Source organism: Danio rerio, chromosome 4 (genome assembly GCF_052040795.2).
Source record: "Danio rerio strain M-AB ecotype USA chromosome 4, GRCz13ab, whole genome shotgun sequence".
Taxonomy (NCBI): domain Eukaryota; kingdom Metazoa; phylum Chordata; class Actinopteri; order Cypriniformes; family Danionidae; genus Danio; species Danio rerio.
This window is the reverse complement of record NC_141024.2, coordinates 58,011,560-58,029,411: the sequence shown is the minus strand read 5'-3', so window position 1 is coordinate 58,029,411 and position 17,852 is coordinate 58,011,560. Positions and strand designations below refer to the sequence as shown.

The 17,852-nt window shown below is 46.4% G+C and overlaps 1 protein-coding gene and 1 long non-coding RNA gene across 4 annotated transcripts in view; both read right to left on the bottom strand.

The window, feature by feature from the left end:
- The window catches only part of LOC148682208 (uncharacterized), a 286,875-nt gene that overhangs the window by 207,259 nt on the left and 61,764 nt on the right, over positions 1–17,852 (bottom strand). The window lies entirely within an intron of this gene.
- The window catches only part of LOC137491562 (NACHT, LRR and PYD domains-containing protein 3-like), an 86,016-nt gene that overhangs the window by 8,127 nt on the left and 60,037 nt on the right, over positions 1–17,852 (bottom strand). For all 3 annotated transcript variants that reach the window (XM_088650077.1, XM_088650079.1, XM_088650078.1), the window contains 2 exons: positions 10,965–11,138; positions 576–622 (listed from right to left, as the gene is read on the bottom strand). In XM_088650077.1, the coding sequence (XP_088506203.1) occupies positions 576–622; positions 10,965–11,138 (221 nt within the window). The remainder of the gene's footprint in view (positions 1–575; positions 623–10,964; positions 11,139–17,852) is intronic.

Here is a 17,852-nt window from a genome sequence, read left to right as displayed (position 1 = left end):
TGTGTGTGTGTGAGAGATAGACTGTTTGTGTGTGTATGTGTGAGAGAGAGATAGACTGTGTGTGTGTTTGTTCATAGCTGTTTGAGTGTGCGTCTGTGTGTGTGTGAGAGAGGTGTGTTTGTGAGTATATCTGTGTGAGAGAGAATGTGTGTGTGTGTGAGTGCATGTGTGTGTGTGTGCGTATGTGTGCATGTGTGTGTGTGTGAGAGAAAGTGTGTACATGTGTGTGTGCGTGAGAGAGAAAGTGCGTACATGTGTGTGTGTGTGTGCGTGTGTGTGTGTGTGAGCGCATGTGTTCATAGCTGTTTGCATGTCTGTCTGTGTGTGTGAGAGAGAGAGAATGTGTGTACATGTGTGTGTGTGTATTCTGTGTGTGTGTGAGAGACATTGTGTGTACATGTGTGTGTGCGTGTGTTTGTGTGAGAGAAAGTGTGTGTGTGTGTGTGTGTGCGTGCGTGTGTGTATGTGTGTGTATGCTTGTGTGTGTGTGTGGTCCTACATTTGCGTGGTCCTGCTGTAATCCTCATGTGTATGTGTGTATGTGTTTGAGAGAGTGTGTGTGTGTGTAGTCCTACATTTGCGTGGTCCTGCTGTAATCCTCGTTTGTCTTCCATGATCCAGACTGTAAACACACACAGATGGAGAGAATGAGCTGTTTAGTTTCCCCCTCAGCTAATAAGCTAAAGCTAGCACTGAGCTGCTCAGCTACACGCTCCAAACTCTTGAGCTAAAACACACAACACTTGTTGGTTGAGCCGGGATGCACAATGAATGTAACACAGTGCGTTCTTTTCCTCTGCTGTTGGTGAAGCGAGCGCAGATACTGCTCATGTTGATGGAGACACCCTGCTGCAACATTCATTTATTAGTGATCACACTTAGCTTTGCCATCGTTCTTCAGCACATGCAGCCTTTGAGCACATGTTGCAGTCCATTTCTAAACTATGTTCAGATTAAAAGGTGCTCCTGACAAAGTTCCTGACAGATTAGCAAGTGAAAAATACACATGTGTGCACAGAGAAGAGGAATCCAGATGTTGATTTTAGAACAAGAGTCTGAACATTAATCCAAGTGTCTGATTCCAGAATCTGAATCCATCTTCCATCCCCAACCCTATTCCTGACCTGATATTGTAGGATTCTTCAGCAGAAATGGAGGAAGAAGTTTCTCTGCTCAGCTCAAATGCTGAAACTGTACAGTGTGTCCCGCTTAAAGAGCCCATATTATGGGTTTTTGAAAATTCCCCTCCATGTAGTGTGTAACACAGCTCTAAGTGAAGTGAAGTATCCAGCTAAGGCTTAAATCTGTTAGTGTACAGTGTTTAAAACTGTTGATACATCTATAAAAGAGTCGACTCATAGTGCTTCAAACGAGTCGCCTTGATACCGATTCATTAGGGCTGTTTCTCAATTCCTAGAACGCAGAGAATGGACTTGCGTTCTTGTAGAGTGCGGTCTTGCCAGGTGTCCTCGGAAGAACGAACTCAGGAGACCGCGAGGGCAGAGAACGCGTCCTTTGAGAAATGGGATGCTGCGTTCTTCCTGATGGTCATGTGACCTTCACGCGTTTTAAATGGAAATTATTTAAACATAACAGCCTTCATACAACGATTTATTGTTTCCCCCTTCTTCAAAATATATACTTTGCATAAAAACATTATAAATATACTCTGCACAATATAAATAAAACAAATTTTAATACGAATTTCATCAACCAAACACCCTTAATGTGTTTATTCCTTTATTAAGATGTTGATGTTAATGTTTACTTACACCGTTTCATTTAGGGAAACTCCTGAGGTAAATAAGTGATATCTCTGAACTTTAATAATAAATCTAAATAAAATGCTGCGCTTCCCACCTCCAGTCGCAATGACTTCTGGGACTTCCAGAGCGAGCTCGCTGCTGAAGTCTGCATTGGTGCGTCCTCGATATCAAGAACACATCCGGGAAGTTTCACGCGTCCTCCGTACTTGCGGTCTTGAGTATTGGAACTGAACTTAGGCAGCTGATGATGACGTTTCACGAGAACACGAGGACGCAAGACCGCTGAAGAACGCATATTGAGAAACAGCCTAGGTGTTTCGCCATGACGTACGAACGAAACCAAGTTATTCACGTGCACGCGCAAACCCGGGAGATTTCAAACCTGAGGCCCGCCCTCTGACGCAGAAACCCAGACACACACACACACACACACACACACACACACACACACACAAACACACGCACACAAACTTGCCGGTCGATTGAAGTCACACTGCAGATGGATATTATATTGAGTCTCTACCCAAAGATGAAACCTCAGGAAGCTACATGCTACAAAGAATACTTCATCTGCGTTTGTTAAAGGAAGGATCAGTAAAGAGTAACTTACTGATGGACGTCAGGATGGGTTTCTTCCATTTCTCAAGTGTAAGTACTTGCGGTTAAAGTTGTTGCCTCGTTGACTCTAGCTTGCAAATGTATTTAGTTGTGATTTGTTACTTGTAACCGAGTGTACTGTATCAGGTTAACTGGCTATATTCTCTTATCGCGTGCAAAGTCACGTTAAAAACGCGACCAAGAGCTCCGTGGTAGAGTTCTGCGTGGTAGAGTTCTGTCCCCGCGCCAGATTTCTGAGGCGCGGGAATAAATTTCTGAATAAATCGCGGGAGCGGTCGGTAACGAGTTTAATTTGGGACGGGAGCGGGCTGTCTAGCAATATCACAGATATTGCTATGCGAATGAGAAAGAGTCTGCCTGGTGCTTGTGTGTGTGTGTTAGTGCGCACGCGCGCGTATGAGAGAGAGAGAGCGAGCGAGAGCGAGCTTTGTGTGCTTGGTGCTGTGTGTGTGTTTATACAGACATCTTGGCTGTCTGGACTGTATAGTTGGGTGATTTTTGGTTGTGTTCTCCCCCGCGCTAGCGGGATCAGGCGCGGCGGGCAGAAAACGGGGCTGGTTCTCAGGCTAAAGCCTGGCGGGTGCGGGCGGAAGCTGGAGCGTTGTCGTCCGGAGGTGTGTGTGTGTGTGTGTGTGTTTTTGTGTGTGTGTGGCAGCTAAAATCCATGCCTACACTATGGAGCGTGTATGAACTGTGATTACTTTTTATATTGCTGATTAGCTATTGGCCATTTCACTCTGACTGAAGGCAGTCGACCAATCGCGACAGACTGTCATCGGTCCAATCAGCGCAAATTAGCTTCGCGCTAAGGAGGGGTTTGGGAACAAATGAATCACTGGACGATTCATACGGGAGTCGCTGGGATAATTAGGTAAATGCAGATTATAAGACCATGAAAGTGTTTTTTGACCTTGCATGCATATAAGACTGTTGTTGGAGACCCTTACAACCAGGATATGACCCTATTTCATGTATAATATGGGCTCTTTAATGTTACTGTAACTGAGCCAATACACTCCAACATTTACAGAGGAGATTCATTTCACACTCAATGATTTGCTCTTCATAGACATGACTGTAATACTCTACAAGTAGGGCTGGGTGATTTTTCAGATTTTTTCGATTAATTCGAATTTACGTTTTAAGACGATTTAATTTTAAATGAAATCGGGAAATCGCGATTTTTAAAAATATATATATTTAATACATTATAATGGCACCAATGCGCTTGGGTTCACTCTCTGTATGAAGCAGGAAGCACACCAGAAGTGCCTCTCAGCGACGCGCCACACAGCACCACGCCATGGATTTTACAACTCTAAACAGGTTTCCCGTTCGGGAGGAACTCCAGCACTATAAGTGGATTTGATGTTCTAAATCCACGTATGGGAGATTCGGTTCAGAAGCTACTTGTCTGAAAGAGTATTGAGCAGGCCAATTAAGAATGAATTGGCAGCGCAAGCCTGCGCAGGTGTACTGCATAGGCTTAATTAACTGAGCATATAAGCACACCTGGCACCAGCAGACGCTATCCTTTTCGCTTCAGAGACTTTTCTGATCGAGCTTCATGAGGGTTCCTCCTGCTGTCTACAGCCACTTCGAGCGAACGAGTGTCTCCCGGTCCAGAGCGAGTCCACGCAGCAGCAGACGGACGAGCTGGGTTTCTCCCTTGCCTGGCGTCCCTTTGGGTCCGGTCCTCCAAGAGCAGTGCATATTGCTGCAAAGCATCCTAAAAGAGCAACACAGTCGTGCAGCACGTCCTTTTCAGGATGGCGCTCCGACTGTGCGTTTCTGGTTGCGGGGGTTTCCTGGCTCCGGATGATGGGCACGATCACTGCATTACATGTTTGGGGGTCCAGCATGTTAATGTGGTGCTCGGGGGCGGTTCATGTCGTCACTGCGATGCCATGACCGTTGCGCAGTTGAGATCGCGGTTAGCTTTCGTAAGAGAGCGAGCCACCCCAGTCGCCCCCTGCTCTGCAGCGGGCGCTCGAGCAGATCTGAGGGCTCCAGCGAGAGATAATCCGCCGCCCAAGGGCTCGCGGACCTCTTGCTCCTCCAAGCGCTCCATCCAAGCTTCGGGCGCTGGGAGTGATCCGTCTAATCAGATGGTAGCTCTCACGCTCGCTGACACCGGAGATCAGATGTCCTCCGCGGCATCGGAGGGTGGGCTTTCATTGTCCGACGATGATCCGGACCCGCTCGCCCCCTTCGGGCAGGTGAGCGCTGTCAAAACGGATACTGAAACGGACGTGTCAGCCGTGCTTTCCCGGGCTGCTTCGGCCGTGGGTTGGAGATGGTTTATCCCCCAGCCGACTAGAGGGGCGTTCCCTTCTTCCCGGCAACGCACAGTAGGCTCACGCGGTCTTAAAGAGAAACTTTTTTCTGCTCGTGCTGCGTGTCCCTCCACCCTCACCACTCTTGGTGGTGGAGCGGCCAGGGGGTATGTGGCGATTCCTCAGGTTGAGTGTGCGATGGCGGTTAATCCGCGCAGCGCCTCTTCTTGGCGGGGTCTGCCTCGTCTCCCATCCAAAGCCTGTGAGTTTTCGGCTCCCTCGGAGCTAGAGCTTACAAAGCTACGGACCAGGCTGCATCCGCCTTGCATCCGATAGCCACCGACCAGCGCTACCAAGCGCAGGCGCTGGCCGAGCTGCACGAGGGTGGGTCCAACCCAGGCTTATGAGCTTCGCACCGCAGCCGACTAAGCTCTTCGGACTACTAAGTCCGCTGCGTGTGCTTTGGGGAGGACGATGTCCACACTAGTGGTCCAGGAGCCCCACCTCAAACAAAACTTGGTTGATATGCGCGAAGTTGACAAAGTCCGCTTTCTTGACTCTCCCATATCCCAAGCTGGTCGGCGACACAGTCTGCGAATTCACCCAGGAATTCGAGGCAGTGAGAGAGCAGTCCGATGGGGGATGTCTAATCGGCGGCCCCGTAAGCCCGCTCCGCCCGCCGTGCCATCCATACCTGCTCCTCGCCGAAGGCTCCTGCCTACAAGAGCTGCACCGCCCCCGCACTCGCCTCTGGTGAAGCGAGCGCGTCGAGCACCTCGGAAGCAGGCAACTCCCCCTGCCCAGAACGCCGCTAAGTCCGGCAACGGACCGCGAAGCGTTCCTGGGACAGGTCATCTGGAGAGGAGGGAACTTGCTCTTTCCCCGCTGGAGGGCGGGGCGCCATTTCCAACGGCACCTTTTACTGCCATGAAATGAAAGGGCACTTTTCCACTTCCCTGGAGGTGACAGCCCGAAATCTGCCAGTTTGAGCTCAGCTCTCTAGCTCGTAGGTTCGGTGCACTCCGCCAGTGGCTCACGGGCACTGCAGGCCCTGCCAGCCTGGGACGCGCCGCCTCTCAGCTCGCAAGGTCTGCATGCTCCGCCAGCGGCTCACGGGCGCTGGGGGGACGGTCTTCCTTCTCCCAGCCCCCAAGCTCCCCTCCGGAGTCAGGGTGCAGAGCCAGAGCGAATCGCTCTCCTTCAGCTCTTCTGTGGGACCCTCGCGCTCCCCGGATTAGCACACCCGCTCTGCGCTGCCCCTCCGCGGGTACGTCAACGATTGCTGCGATGACGTCATTAGCGGGGGCTCTGCCTGCCTGGTTAGCGCAGGCCAGCCCCTCGCGGTGGCTCATACGCGTGATCAGACTCGGCTACGAACTGCAGTTTTCGAACGGCCTCAAAAGTTCACGGGCGTGTATTCACCAGGGTTAATCCCCTATCCGCCCCTGTCTTGCGAGAGGAGATTGCTGCCCTCCTGGCGAAGGGTGCAATCGAGCTGGTACCTCCAGCCGAGATGGAGAGCGGGTTTTACAGCCCGTATTTCATCGTACCCAAAAAGAGCGGTGGGTCACGGCCAATCCTAGATCTGCGAGTTTTGAATCGCTGCCTTCACAAGCTGTCGTTCAGAATGCTTACGCAGAAGCGCGTCCTCTGATGCGTCCGCCCTCAGGATTGGTTTGCAGCCATAGACCTGAAGGACGCGTATTTTCATGTCTCCATTTTTCATGCCACCGTCAGTTCTGCGGTTTGCGTTCGAAGGTCGAGCATGGCAGTACAAGGTCCTCCCCTTCGGGCTCTCTCTGTCTCCGCGGGTCTTCACCAAACTCGCGGAGGGTGCCCTAGCGCCCCTTTGGCTCGCAGGCATCCGCGTACTCAATTGTCTCGACGATTGGCTGATTTTAGCCCACTCTCGGGAGTAACTGACTGCGCACAGAGACGAGGTGCTCCGGCATCTTCGCCGATTGGGGTTGCAGGTCAACTAGGAAAAGAGCAAACTCGCCCCGGAGCAGAGGATCTCTTTTCTCGGAATGGAGCTAGACTCGGTCACCATTGTAGCGCGCCTCTCCGGAGAGCACGCTCGCCTGCTGCTGAACTGTATAAGGGAGCTCGACAGTATATGGCTTCCGCTGCGGCTGCCACACCGCTCGGATTGCTCCATATGAGACCACTTCAGCACTGGATTTAAGATCGAGTTCCGAGACGCGCATGGCATGCGGGCACACCGAGTCTCTGTTACTGCGCTGTGTTGCCGCACCCTCAGCCCCTGGAACAACCCCTCGTTCCTGCAGGCCGGTGTGTCTCTGGGACAGGCGTCCAGTCATGTTGATGTTTTGACAGATGCATCCAGCACAGGCTGGGGAGCCATGTGTCGCGGGCATGCAGCTGCGGGCCTGTGGGTAGGTGCTCAGCTGCATTGGCATATCAATCGCCTAGAGCTGTTGGCAGTGTTTCTTGCTCTCCGCCGTTTTTCTCCGGTGCTGGAGCAGCAACACGTGCTGGTCAGGACGGACAGTACGGCGGCGGAGGCGTATATCAACCACATGGGGGGTATGCGCTCTCGCCGCATGTCTCAGCTCGCCCGCCGTCTGCTCCTCTGGAGTCACCCGCGGCTGAAGTCGCTGCGCGCCATTCACATCCCAGGTATGCTCAACCGTGCAGCCGATGTGCTCTCACGGCAGCAGATTCACTCTGGAGAATGGAGACTCCACCCCGAGTCTGTCCAGCTGATATGGGCGCGATTCGGGGAGGCCCAGATCGATCTGTTGCTCTCTCTGCACGAATGCACTGGCCCACAGCTGGCCTTGGGGCATACGCAAGTATGCGTTTCCCCCAGTGAGCCTGATCGCGCAGTTAATGTGCAAGGTCAGGGAGGACGAGGAACAGGTTCTGTTAGTTGCGCTCCTCTGGCCCAACCGGACCTGGATATCAGAGCTCTCCCTCCTCGCGACAGCCCTTCCATGGCAGATCCCTTTGAGAGAGGACCTACTTTCTCAGGGACAAGGCACCGTCTGGCACCCTCGTCCCGATCTCTGGAACCTCCACGTGTGGTCCATAGACGCGAGGAAGACTTAGGTAACCTGCCGCCCGAGGTGGTTGATACCATCACTCAGGCTAGAGCCCCCTGTACGAGGGTCGCCTACGCCCTGAAGTGGAGTCTATTCACTGAGTGGTGTGTCTCTCGCAGAGAAGACCCCCGTTCTTGCCAGATCAGTGTTGTGCTCTCTTTCCTTCAAGAGAAGCTGGACAGTAGGCTGTCGCCCTCCACTCTCAAGGTTTACCTTGCCGCCATCTCCTCTCACCATGACGCGGTGGCTGGCGGCACCGTGGGAAAGCATAACCTCATCATCCGGTTCCTCAGAGGCGCTAGGCGAATTAATCCAACTCGCCCCCCTCTCACGCCCTCTTGGGATCTCGCCCTCGTTCTCACGAGCCTGCGATTTGATCCCTTCGAGCCACTCGATACAGTATCTTTAAGATTTCTGTCCCTGAAGACAGCTCTGCTGGTCGCGTTGGCCTCCATTAAGAGGGTCGGGGACCTGGAGGCATTTTCGGTCAGTGACTCGTGCCTGGAATTCGGGCTGGAATTTTCTCACGTTATCCTGAGACCCCGCCCGGGTTATGTGCCCAAAGTTCCTACCACTCCCTTTAGAGATCAGGTAGTAACCCAGCAAGTGCTGCCCCCGGAGAAGGCAGACCCAGCCCTGTCCTTACTTTGTCCAATTCGCGCTCTGCGCATTTATGTGGACCGTACTCAGAACTTTAGATCTTCTGAGCAGCTCTTTGTCTGTTATGGCGGACGGCAGCAGGGAAGTGCCGTGTCTAAACAACGTTTATCCCACTGGATTGTGGAGGCCATTTCATGTGCTTATTTGAGCAGAGGTCAGCCGCGCCCTCCGGGAGTGCGTGCGCACTCCACTCGGAGTGTTGCATCCTCTTGGGCGTGTGCGCGCGGCGCTTCTTTAACAGACATTTGTAGAGCTGCGGGCTGGGCGACACCCAACACATTTGCAAGATTTTATAATCTGCGAGTGTAGCCGGTTTCCTCAAGGGTGTTAGGGACCTTTGGTGATTGAGGAAACAACAAGGTAGGTGTTGTACACGCTTGCGGTGCCTTTTTTTCCCTAACACGGAGAGATGTGCACCCTCCTGTCTGTCAGTAAAGTTCCCAATTCGGTGAGCCCTGCAGATTCCTCCGAGGCCCCCAGCACTGACTCAGCGGAGGAGTCACTTGCTGGCCCACTACGTTGTAGGTCTGCCCGCTGGTCAGCCCGCGTCTTGGGTATAGGTGCCTGCTATGGCCGATCCCCGCTGGTGATCCTCATATGCTTTTCTGCCACGGTTAAGTTCCCCCCCCCTGGGTGGACCCGTGCTTTCCCTATCTAATAACCACCTTCTTATGCGCACTCCCCCTTCTCAGGGTTAGTCCATATGTAATTCCATTTGTCTCCCTACTGGGATGGCACGCTTCCCAACGTACTGTCGTATAATCCCAGAATTATCTAGACGCTAGCGACTCCCAAAAAAATATACCTATTCCGTAAAACTTCTTTTGAAGTGGGATAAGTTAGGGCCAAGGGCACGTTGGAGGACCGCGCCTCTCATGATCTGGGTGCGTCACGCTTGCCTGACCACTCTCTCATGATTGGTGTTGGTAAGGTGCAGTCATTATGGCGCTTTCAATGGGCTCCCATACGTGGATTTAGAACATCAAATCCACTTATAGTGCTGGAGTTCCCCCCGAAGGGGAACGTTCGAGGTTACTAAAGTAACCCCTCGGGGAACGAAAGCACTATACTCCGTCGCCATAATGACTGTCCCTTAGCTGTTAAAAGTCTCTTCAGCTTAAAAAGGATAGCGTCTGCTAGCGCCAGGTGTGCTTATATGCTCAGTTAATTAAGCCTATGCAGTACACCTGCGCAGGCTTGCGCTGCCAATTCATTCTTAATTGGCCCGTTCAATACTCTTTCAGACGAGTAGCTTCTGAACCGAATCTCCCATACGTGGATTTAGAACATCAAATCCACTTATAGTGCTGGAGTTCCCCTCCTCGGGGAACGAAGGGTTACTTTAGTAACCTCGAACGTTCTATGCACACACCGGTGCCGCCCAGCCACGATTCACAAAGCAGTTCTCATTTCAGCCGGCCCACAGAGCGCCATCTGATTAGTTTCATGTTAAATATCATGTGAATGTGCGTTTTTCATGTGATAGTTTAAACTTTCATGTCCGCGCCGTGTCGCGGCGCTTCTGGTGTGCGACCTGATTGACTGCCTGTTAAAGCGTGGAGTCATGTAGGATTTTACTTGTTGCACGTCTGTGTGGATTGTCAAGACATATTCCCTCATCAAGTCGATAAACTCGATCTCAACATGTATGATGGACGTAAAAGCCTGCCATGAGAAAAACCACGCCGATCTTTTGGTTTGAACACGAGCAGTGGTGATTGACTGTAGCAGTGAAAATGAAAGTACCCGCCCCCATGACGTCATTTAGCAGACTTAGTTGAAAACTAGACAGATCAGGCAGCATAATACAGAGAGTGGAGCAAAGCGCATCAAATGATCGGTATTTAAAAGTGGAAAAAAAGAAAAATAGATTAAATATATTATTTTATATTAGACACACATCTGGTGCTTGTATTTGCTCCTGCTATACGTCCACAACTTCACACATTGGATTAAATTACGCTTTACAGTTTCCATGTTCAGTCCTTTTCTTCCACTGTACTTTTTTAAGAAAAAGGCAGCAGCATTACAACCTGTCATTCAATCAGAAGACAAAGTCAAAACCGAGCTGACAGCCAATCTTTCCTAGGCTCAGCAAAACTAGCAAAAATCCCTCTGTATTCCTGCAAGTGCAATATTTACACAAATATTTCTTATTCAAATCTTCAGCAACGCTATTTAACTCGTAAATTTGTTTTACATTTATTTACACCTTGACCGATTTTTGTATGACATGGCCATTAAAAATACAAAATATGGTTCCTTAACCAGATGGTTTTTCAAGTTACTTATAAAGAGAGTGTTACTTTAGTCATGTTGTTGTAATGTTTTGAGAAGACTAGTAACACAATTAAAAAAAAAAAATCAAAATCGAAATCATGAATCGGTCAAACTTTATAAAAAAAACCTAGATTTTTTTTTTTTTGCTAAATCGCCCAGCTCTATCTACAAGCTGTATCTTCTGTCTGTCCTCACCCCATAACCCTCACAGAAAACTGAAGCTGATCACAAAAGAGCTTTCTAGTGTCTTTTTAAAGCCATTCAGTGTAAAAGCACAAGGCCAGTGCTGCTCCACATACTTGAGTTTGTCCAGTGTGTAGTTTGGATCCTCCAGTTGTTCAGAGAGCAGCTTGACTCCTGAATCTCCTGGATGATTGTAGCTCAGATCCAGCTCTCTCAGGTGTGAGGGGTTTGAAGTCAGAGCTGAAGACAGAAAACCACAGCCTTCCTCTGTCACCATACAGCCAGACAATCTACAAACACAGCAATAGTCCACATCACACAGTTGGACAATCACACATCTCTTTGTGTTGTGAAGATGCTGACTGCTGTTTCTGCTCATGTCAACAGCAGTGATGAACACACACATCCTGATTAGCTCTCCTTATTGATCGAGCCCTCGCATCAGAAAACACACTCACACAAATAATGTAGCATCTTAACATGGTTTTATAGTTGATTTTAAAACATTATAAGTGTGTTTTGTAGATGATCGACACCTAGATGCAGGATTACAGCTGCGTGTAAGATCGTAAGACATTTACTCAAATGTTACAGAGGTCTGAAATGTGTAATCAGGAGTAGGGCTGGGTGTAACTGCCCATGATTTAATGCACTCGCTTTGCTTGCCATAATTGGAGTCACCACAGGAGGGCACTTTAGACTATTAGGATTTAAGTCAGACAAAGCAGAGTAAGAGCAATAGAGTGGAGGAACTATTATATCAATTTGTATGCAAAAACCCGGAAGCGAGTTAGCATTTTAGCAGTTCCGGTTCCCTCATCCCAAAGTCAATAGGTTTTTTCAATGGGGTTTTAGTAAAATCGCTTAAATAAGGTTCGTGGCAAACACAAACTCAAGTAACTTTCACGTTTTGTTCTATGACATAAAACACATCAGTTAAATCACACTCTTGAATTTTTAAATTGGTTATGCTTCTTTAAAAAGACGGTTGCTATCAAGTTACTAAATGGGACTACAGGCGGTGTCGGAGACATTATACGTCATCAAGCTGATCTGGTCTGGAGCGCAGCCCGCTTGTGTTGGGCAATAAGATTTGTCTGTTATTTAGCTATTTTCATGAATATTATTTTATAGTTTGTAGTATTTTTCTAATTGGGAATTCAGATTGTGTGTAGATAATTCCTTCACTTGTAAAGGCTGTCGAGACAGATTCATTTGTTGATCATTTATTTTAGTGAACAATATTATGAAGATACTGCTTACTAGTGCAGTATGTCTCTTTCCTGCTCTCAGTAATGCAAACGTATGAATAAATGTGTCAAATACATGCATGTTAACTGTCATTTTCACGTGATCAAGTGATTTTTTGTCTTTTTTTCTTTATCTGAACACATTTAACTCTGTCATAACTGCAATATTTACACTCCTCCATAAATGTATAAGAGATGTGACTGTATGAGTTGCTTTTCGCTGTACGTCGTGACACAAAAGGAATATTGAATGTTGCTGTGTCCATGATGGTGGAACTTGCAGGCATTTGATAGACTTGTTCCTCCTCACGCCTCATTTCTGTCGTCTGTAAGGTAAGCAGGCTGTGTGCACGCGAGCGATACACTTATTTAAATATGTCTTATGATAATAATATGCAACGTTAGGCATATTTATACACACCGTTTCAAAACTTTTAGAACAATCGTAAAGCAAAACAGATGTATTTCCCATGTAAAAACGATACAAAAGGCACAAATGTCTATGTCTATTTGCGTATTTATTTGTTTATAATATATAGCGTGGATTATAATATAATAAACAGAGAGATTAACTCTTTGTCATTTCTAAAAATAAGCTTGATAAGTTGTCTGTAGCAGGGTGGGGCTGACGTCACAGGCGAGCGCCCCGAGGGCTCTGTAGTCTGTTAATAGCCTAATGTTAGCTTTTCAAGTCTAGCGTTTGTATTTAAGATCCAAAAGTGCTTAAAGTTGTATTTTCGTGTGAGGATTATCTGACTGGACAAAAAGTGTAAGTGTAATGAACAGTGTTTGAACACAGAGCTTACTATTTGCAATCTTCGAAAAGCCTATGGGAAAATCCCATAGGGATTTTCACGAGGGAACCAGTTTTATGCTAGCAGGCGATTAGCCTACAAAGTGATGTCATAGTTCCTCCACTATATTCACGTTTGTTCACGAGCTAACAGGTACAGCTCGGAAGAATGCCTTGAGCTGTTACCAAACGTTCACACCGAAAGCGGCGAGAGCGTCAAAGTAGCCGGAAGTCATTCATTTTCAATGAGAGCCGGAGGCGATAAGCGGCGAGGAGCAGCGCGGCGCGTCTTCGCCGGCGTGAGCGTCGAGGAGAGTTGAAATGAAGTCAACTTTATGGTAATGAGCTATGACGCGGTTCGGCGGCAAGCAATCAGAATGAAGACGTCCATCGCTTGATAGCAGTTCAGAGAACACAAACCTGTGAACTTTGGTTCCGACCACAGTTGTTCCCAAGGGTTTCATTATTGCGGTCTCCTGATTTCCAATTATTTACAATTTTTTCCTACAGGAACATACATTAAATAAGTTACTGGCGAGTTACTGATGTTCATTAATGTTATATAAATGTATCTTAAAAAAGCGGGAATCTCACGCGATGTGACAGTACAAAACAATACTGCTGCTTCAGGATATTTCAGACATATGGACACATATTGGATAAATAGAGCGAAGCCACACCACACGCAACTTGATCTTCCATTGTTGTATGAATTTGATAAGAAGTGCGCAACATTTTCACGCTAGAAACATGTTTTATGCAGGAATGTAACTGATATGCTGCAACGGCTCCTTTAAATATGAGATCAATGTAGCGAATTTTGACGCTCTAGACCCAGGAGCTGAAGGCAGAGAGCGTTGTCCCCAGGGTGGCCAGAGCGACCTTGGACGCTCTCTCCGCTTTCGGTGTGAACGTACGGTTAGTGTCCCTTCGGCAAGCAGAGCGAGGTATGTTTTGTTTATTGTTTGATTTATTTGGAAAATGTTAGATGTTTTGTAAATGTTTGATGTTTATTTTTCTATGTTGTTCGTTTGTTTTCTCTAGTTTTATGGTGCTTTGGTCTTTTGATGCTTCGGTGTATACAACAAAGAACTGAGAAAATGATGATTTATGTGATGAACTTTATTGCATCCAAGTAAACCATTTTAAATGCACCTGTCAAAACTCTCTGCCTATTTATTGAAAGCTGAAGGGCTGCTACACTGGGAGATGTCAGACAATATTTATTAATAATCGCCTTTAAAGATATCCTGATGTCTGATAATCTCATCTCTCCCCTCACATCTGTCATGAGACATGCTCACACACCACTGCCACACACACACACACACGCATACACACACACACGATCTCTGAAGAAGAATAACTGGAGAAGACAGAAGCGCTGGTGAACTCCTCTGAATGACCAAAACACCCAGGCGGGACAGAGCAACAGACAGATGCTGAGCTGCTTATCTTGGAGGATGGCCAGCACAAACTCAATGCAGCTTCACACTCTCATCCAGCCCTACATCACAGCATCATCAAGACGCATTTATTAACTACTAAAACTGTGGACAAGCAAATATGATACATCCTATAGGTACTGTCTAGCCAGTGCTCAAACTAATATGTGTGTAATGTGTTGAGGCCGCAGCTCATGATTGGCCATCCGCTTTCTCTTTCACTCACACATTCCTCTCCAAAGCATGTGAGGGGGTCTAAACCTTAGATTATACTCATGAGCAAAAGGCCCGATCTCTCCTTCACATGTCTGGAGCTTTGTTTGCTTTATTTGTGTATTAAAGTCATTCTAGATGTCTGTCAGCCTGTTCCTGTGGGTGAGATGGAGCGACTGACACATGAAATTGTGGAAATATAAATTTATATAATCTAATTTCAAATTAACAATAATCTACGTATAACTGAAAAGTTATATTCTCTGGTTTTTAATTATATAATTTCATTAACATCCCAGCTAGGAGGGACATGTAACCTTTATCTTTCTGATTACAGGCTAAGCCAAAGTAATGCAAATTGTCAGTTTCACAGCATGGGGTGTCTATTGTTTTCTCTTTTCGATCAAATGGTCAGGCGGTTTCTGTCTCCAGAACATGATGAGATTAGACCTGAGAAGCAGTTTACCCTGCCGACCACAACCCTTAATTTGCATGCTTTGTTTAGCCATATCCCCTCCTCCTAAGAACACAATATAGCCATGAAATCTTTGTCTTAATTCAGACTAATTCAGACCTGTGTGAGACTTGTGAGAGACTTGTGAAAGAACTTGCAGACTGCGGACCTCTAGTAGGCTCTTGCAGACACATAGACATCTTGAAGACGCTGTTTGACTGCAGATTAACCAACACGTCTCAATAAAGGAATTCTGCTTGTTTCGAGTCTCCTGGACTGGGTTCTCTCCTCTCTTTTCACTTATTTATTTTTTTACAACAACTTGGTTCCGTGAGCCGGATAGAAACTGAAATCATCAAATTCTCAACAATTTGCCACAAAAGACTGAAATCCACCTGGAATTCAACTTGAACCTTCAAGATCAAGGAAACTTCTTCAGACGGAATCTTCAGCTCAACGGCAATTTGAAGTCACTCAGCGGACGTCACAAATTCTCAACTATTTGCTGACTGCAACCCTGATGAACATTGAAGCTACCTGAATACAAAGATCAGATCACTCCAGACTGAATCTTTTCAGCTCAACCTCGATTTGGTGAGTTTCACTCTATCAAAAGAACCATACAGACCAGTCTATACACATGGTTATTCTCTGCTTCATCAGAGAAAAGTTAACAAACAGCTGCAGGGTTTGTTTAACAAAAAGTTATTCTCCATTTCAATAGAGAAGTAACAGTTTTATCCTCTGTTCAGACAGAGAAGTAAAGCCTTATGCGCTATTTTTCTTTTATTTTATTTTGTTTAACCTCTGTTCAACCAGAGAAGTTTAAGTTTAGCTATACAAGCTAATTGATGTTATCTCTTGTTCAGGCAGGAAGTTTTAGCAACATGTGCTAATATTGTTACCCTCTGTTTCACCAGAGAAGAAATTACTACACTTTCATCTGAAAAGTTTTAGTATTTTTACTTTGTGCTAATAAGCTCACAAAATGTTCAGACAGAATACAAGACTGATCACTACAACTGAAAAAGGTAGTTTAAAAACTCCTTTATTGTCAGATCAGGATTTCAAATCGCTGCTAAGACAGCACATGGACTCAATAACAGAGTCAGTCAGACTAAATTTGACAAAGAAATTTAGCATTGACCCAGATGATGTTTGGACATTAGATGAATGCAAGAAAGTGCTTGATGCATGCATTCGCAAAAACAATGTAAAAGGCATCATCTGCTGCTACAGAGAATTCAATTTATCTCGAGCTAAACAACAAGCTCAAGCTAAATCAGAATTAGAAAAACAGATCCAAGAGCTTCATGCTAAGATAACCTCATTAACAAAACAACTGAACCTCAAGAAATCAAAAACTGACATTGAGGAGGTTAGTCAGCCTGATAATAAACATCCTGACTTACAAATTGTCTCTGAAACAGACATTTCCATCCAGTCAGATAGCGATTTACCTATAGGTTCAGTGGAGGTTTGTGGTGCCAGAAGATCTAAGAGAACTGAGAGTTCACACAACAACACTTCTGTTGTTCAAATTCAAACAGTTTCCAGAACACTAGGACCTAGAGAAATAGACAGATTATCTCAAAGCTTACCATCAGCACGCACAAATTTTTCAGAGTTTAGCAGAGCACTAATCAGCAAAATGCGTCTTTATGACATGTCATTAACAGAAGTCACCCAGCTAATGTCTCAAATTCTCACTGAATCTGAATTCAACAGTTTTGAGCATACTGTGACCTCTAAACTACAACATGCCAGTAAGGATGATTTGAGAGAGGGTGTTTTGAAAGCTCTAAAGAACATTGTTGGCCCAAAGATCGACTGGTCAAAAGTGACTTGTTGTGTGCAAAGGAAAGATGAATCTGTGAATGAATTCACTGAGAGATTTTGTCAATCCGCCATAACTTACAGTGGATTAGCTGATAATTCGGACAGTGTGCTAGATGATAAGGGACCCCTAGTCCGCATCTGGTCAGATGGCCTTGCAACTGAATACAGACAAGCTTTGCCATTTCTTAATATCACCTGGTCTTCCACCACTCTCAGAAATAATATGAACAGTTTAGCTTTGTGGGAAAGAGACTCTTACATCAAAGACAGAGTCAGATTTGAAGCAGCTGCCACTAAGGTCAACACAGAAAAGACATCAAATCACAAATGTCTTAGGAAAAATATCTGTTGTCATTACTGTGGAAAAAAAGGACATTGGATGAGGGAGTGTAGAAAGAATAAAAAGAACTTTAAAGAGATGAACAGGGTAAATCAACTTCTGAACAGTTTGCTAAATGCCCTCAACATACCCCTCCCCTCATCACTAAATCCATTGAGCTGTCCACAAAGATGCTAACCATTTTTTGGCTGTAAGTGCTTAATGTCCCAGTTCATTTACAATTAAGATGAAAGACTCTTTGTAAAAAAGACACAAAGGAAACTTCTTCCTTTTTATTGGGGAACTCTGCTTAAGTCCACTTACAGCCTTGAATGTGTTTAACACATTTTCCAATCACTACCCATTCAATGTTATGATGTCTAATAGGACTGATATTTATTGAATGATAGTTTGTGTCACACATTTTAAAGTTTGCCCACCACACTCAGGGACAGAACAGGACACACAAACCAGTGAGGAGCCCAGGGCAGAACTGAAAGCAACAGGCTTCAGGGGCCGCACCCTGTGGTGAAGACTCCCTTTTTCCCCATTTATCCTCACCTCACTGTTTTATAGGTGTCATAACTTTAAGATTAGGAGACAGAAAATACACAACACTACACGATCACCAACTTAACACAACCACTATACGATCACCTGAATAACTAGACACATGAACTGTATGATCATA